The 2,794-nt window shown below is 35.0% G+C and overlaps 1 protein-coding gene across 1 annotated transcript in view; it reads left to right on the forward strand.

Moving 5' to 3' along the window:
- Positions 1-1,861, forward strand: part of LOC108729993 (sodium channel protein Nach) — a gene marked incomplete at its 5' end in the record, with an annotated part of 7,433 nt that extends 5,572 nt beyond the window's left edge. The window contains 3 exons of the mRNA XM_018459425.1: positions 444-612; positions 707-813; positions 1,605-1,861. Of these exons, the coding sequence (XP_018314927.1) occupies positions 444-612; positions 707-813; positions 1,605-1,861 (533 nt within the window). The remainder of the gene's footprint in view (positions 1-443; positions 613-706; positions 814-1,604) is intronic.
- Between the last annotated feature and the right edge of the window lie 933 nt (positions 1,862-2,794).

Raw genomic sequence — 2,794 nt, forward strand, 5'->3', positions numbered from 1 at the left:
CCTCTTCAGTGCGAGCGTTGCGAGCGTTCATTTCAATCGTCTGAAGTTAATCGTTATGGCACTCGATGAACGTTGTGAGCGCCAAGTGAAACGGCACAATGAGCGAATTGGGTGATGCGAGCGTCAAGTGGAACGCACCCCTAGAGGGTTGAGAGTGCGCGGTCTCGTGTTTCGGCGCGGATAAAAGATTCGCGCGGAACCTTTGATGACATGGCGAAACTGAAAACACAGGCGCCGCGGTTTCTCTTTCTTCTCGCCGCTAACTCGTTCGTAGTAAAGATGTGTGTACGTGTGTGTATGTGCGTGCATGCGTGCGTGCGTGCGTGTCCTCTTTTAGTATATGTGGTGCACCACTTTTTCTAATTCTACGCATAACAAAGTTAATAATTATTATCACTTCATCTATACTCGATATATTGATTTTTATTTCCTTTATGAAATAGCTATCTGGTTAGCGGTTCTCCCTCACGAGGAAATATTACACGACAATATTAAAAAGGAAGAAAAAGTTTTACATTGTCATGATTGTTTTGCTTCCTGCGAACACATTAGTTACGATGTATTAACTTGGAATACTGTTATGACTCCTGGTGAATTCAATACTAACTTATTGTAAATATACGACATTTTTATCAGTATAAAATATAAAATTTTTGAAGATTTCTAAAAAAAAGACGCTGAAACTATTTTTGTTACTTAATTTCAGACCGAATTACAATGTTACTAATGAAGGAATAGTACACATATACTTTTCAAGATACGGTACAGTCATATTGAAACAAGACATGTCTTTTTACTGGTATGATCTCGTAAGTAAGTACAGATTGTTAAGGAATTATACTTATAAATGAGAAATTAAATTTAAATTCTTTAATCCCAACTTTTATATCATTTTATTGGATTAAAGCTTTTAAAAGAGCCCTTGAAGAAAACGCAATTTGTTTTGAGAATATAGGATCAATTATATTATAGAAACAAGATTCTTTTATTTAATGCTTCTTTAACAAATCTTGTAATTATTGTTTTTAACAATAATTCTTTAGGTCCAATAAGTATTATTGAATCTATATAGAATTATTATAGATATTTGAATAATTAATCTCAAAAATGTTAATTTTTAAAAAGTGTTTCCAAAATTTTGGATTGAAGTGTATATACGTGTGTGTTTATATATGCATATATATGCTTACGACTAGGAAAAAAGATAGCATTACGTATCCGATTTATAATGCGTGGTCTACAATGGGCAGTAGCAGTAGTGGATTAAGAAGTAGGCGTAAAAATCGATCAATCATAGTTGATTATTCTCCTCACATTCGATTATGATTGGTTGATTTCTACGCCAACTTCTTAATCCACTACTGCTACTGTCCATTGTAGACCACGCATAAAGCATTGATTAAAGGGTAGTAAGCGTGTGTAAAGAAAGGAAAGTGACGGTGATATTGCTGGAAAAATCCTATCTCTTTTACAGCGTAAATCGCCACTACGTGCGCGTAATACTTTTTTAAGAATAAACACTGAAAACACGCGGCAGTTTCATCAAATCGTCTTATCTTCCCTTGCTATCAAGACGTCGTATCATAAAGATGATCATTTTGCAGGTGAATTCGGCGGTACATGCGGCATCTTCATTGGCTTTAGTTTCATCAGTATAGTGGAACTTCTGTACTTCTTTGTGCTCATGTTTAGCGATTTGTTCTGTAAAAAATCGGCCTTACAGGAAAATGACGATCGCAAGACTGAAATCCCATCAAATCAAACTCAAACCACAGGGACAATATATTGGAACGAACTGCAACCACGATCCTGGCAATCGGCGAAATACGGCAAATTCTCTACTAACCGAGTCAGATATTGACTGACGGAGTTATTATGGATTCAGGAAGATTTTCGATTGGAATAGTTCCATTTTCATCAATTAATATTTAAAATTATTAAAAAGTATCTGATATCTATCTATCTATCTACCTATCTACATCTTACGAGCAAACGGAAGGTCAATTCAGAACAAAGCCTTAGACAAAAATAATTGGAGAAGATTGTCACTGTTTATTTTTTATTACATAGCAATGATAAACCGATTTAGAAAAAGATTTATTATTATCTAAAAATAGAATCATGATAGAAAGTTCCTTAGTCGAATATTTACTTTTTCTATCGGAAAATAATTCCATAATACGAGGGGCACTATTTATATTTTGAGCCTAATAATAAAAAAACAGTAATTTGTCATTGAAAATGACTTTATTCTTTTTCAAAATATTCTCCTTTATGATCTATACACTTTTGCATGCGTTCGAACCACTTGTTTGCACCAATCGACACGAGCATCTTTTTGAGATTTTGTCAGATTATGTGAGATCCAACGAGAACAAACCTTTTTCACGGCTAAATGATCATGCAATATTTTATATATGCTGGTGGAACTAATGCCTAAGGTTGTCTCAATCTCACAGTATGTCACATGACGATCTTACATTATTAGTTTTTGCACAGCATCAATGTTTTCTGACACAACAACTGATTTTGGACAACCTTCACGACTTTCGTCGGTAAGCGAACGGCGACCACGATTAAATTCGTTATACCAGCGTTTCACAGTGGCAAAGGATGGAGCTTTATCGCCAAAAGTGGAAGTAAGTTGATCGATGCACTCCTGTCTTGATAACCCACGTCGAAAGTCGTAATAAATCATTGCACGAAAATTTTCACGAGTTAATTCCATTTTTTCGCTGAGACACAATTTTCAAGTGACTGTAAACAATACATCGCGCTCAAATAACAAAACGTT

This window comes from Mycetomoellerius zeteki, unplaced genomic scaffold (assembly GCF_001594055.1).
Source record: "Mycetomoellerius zeteki isolate Tzet28-1 unplaced genomic scaffold, Tzet1.0 scaffold823, whole genome shotgun sequence".
Taxonomy (NCBI): domain Eukaryota; kingdom Metazoa; phylum Arthropoda; class Insecta; order Hymenoptera; family Formicidae; genus Mycetomoellerius; species Mycetomoellerius zeteki.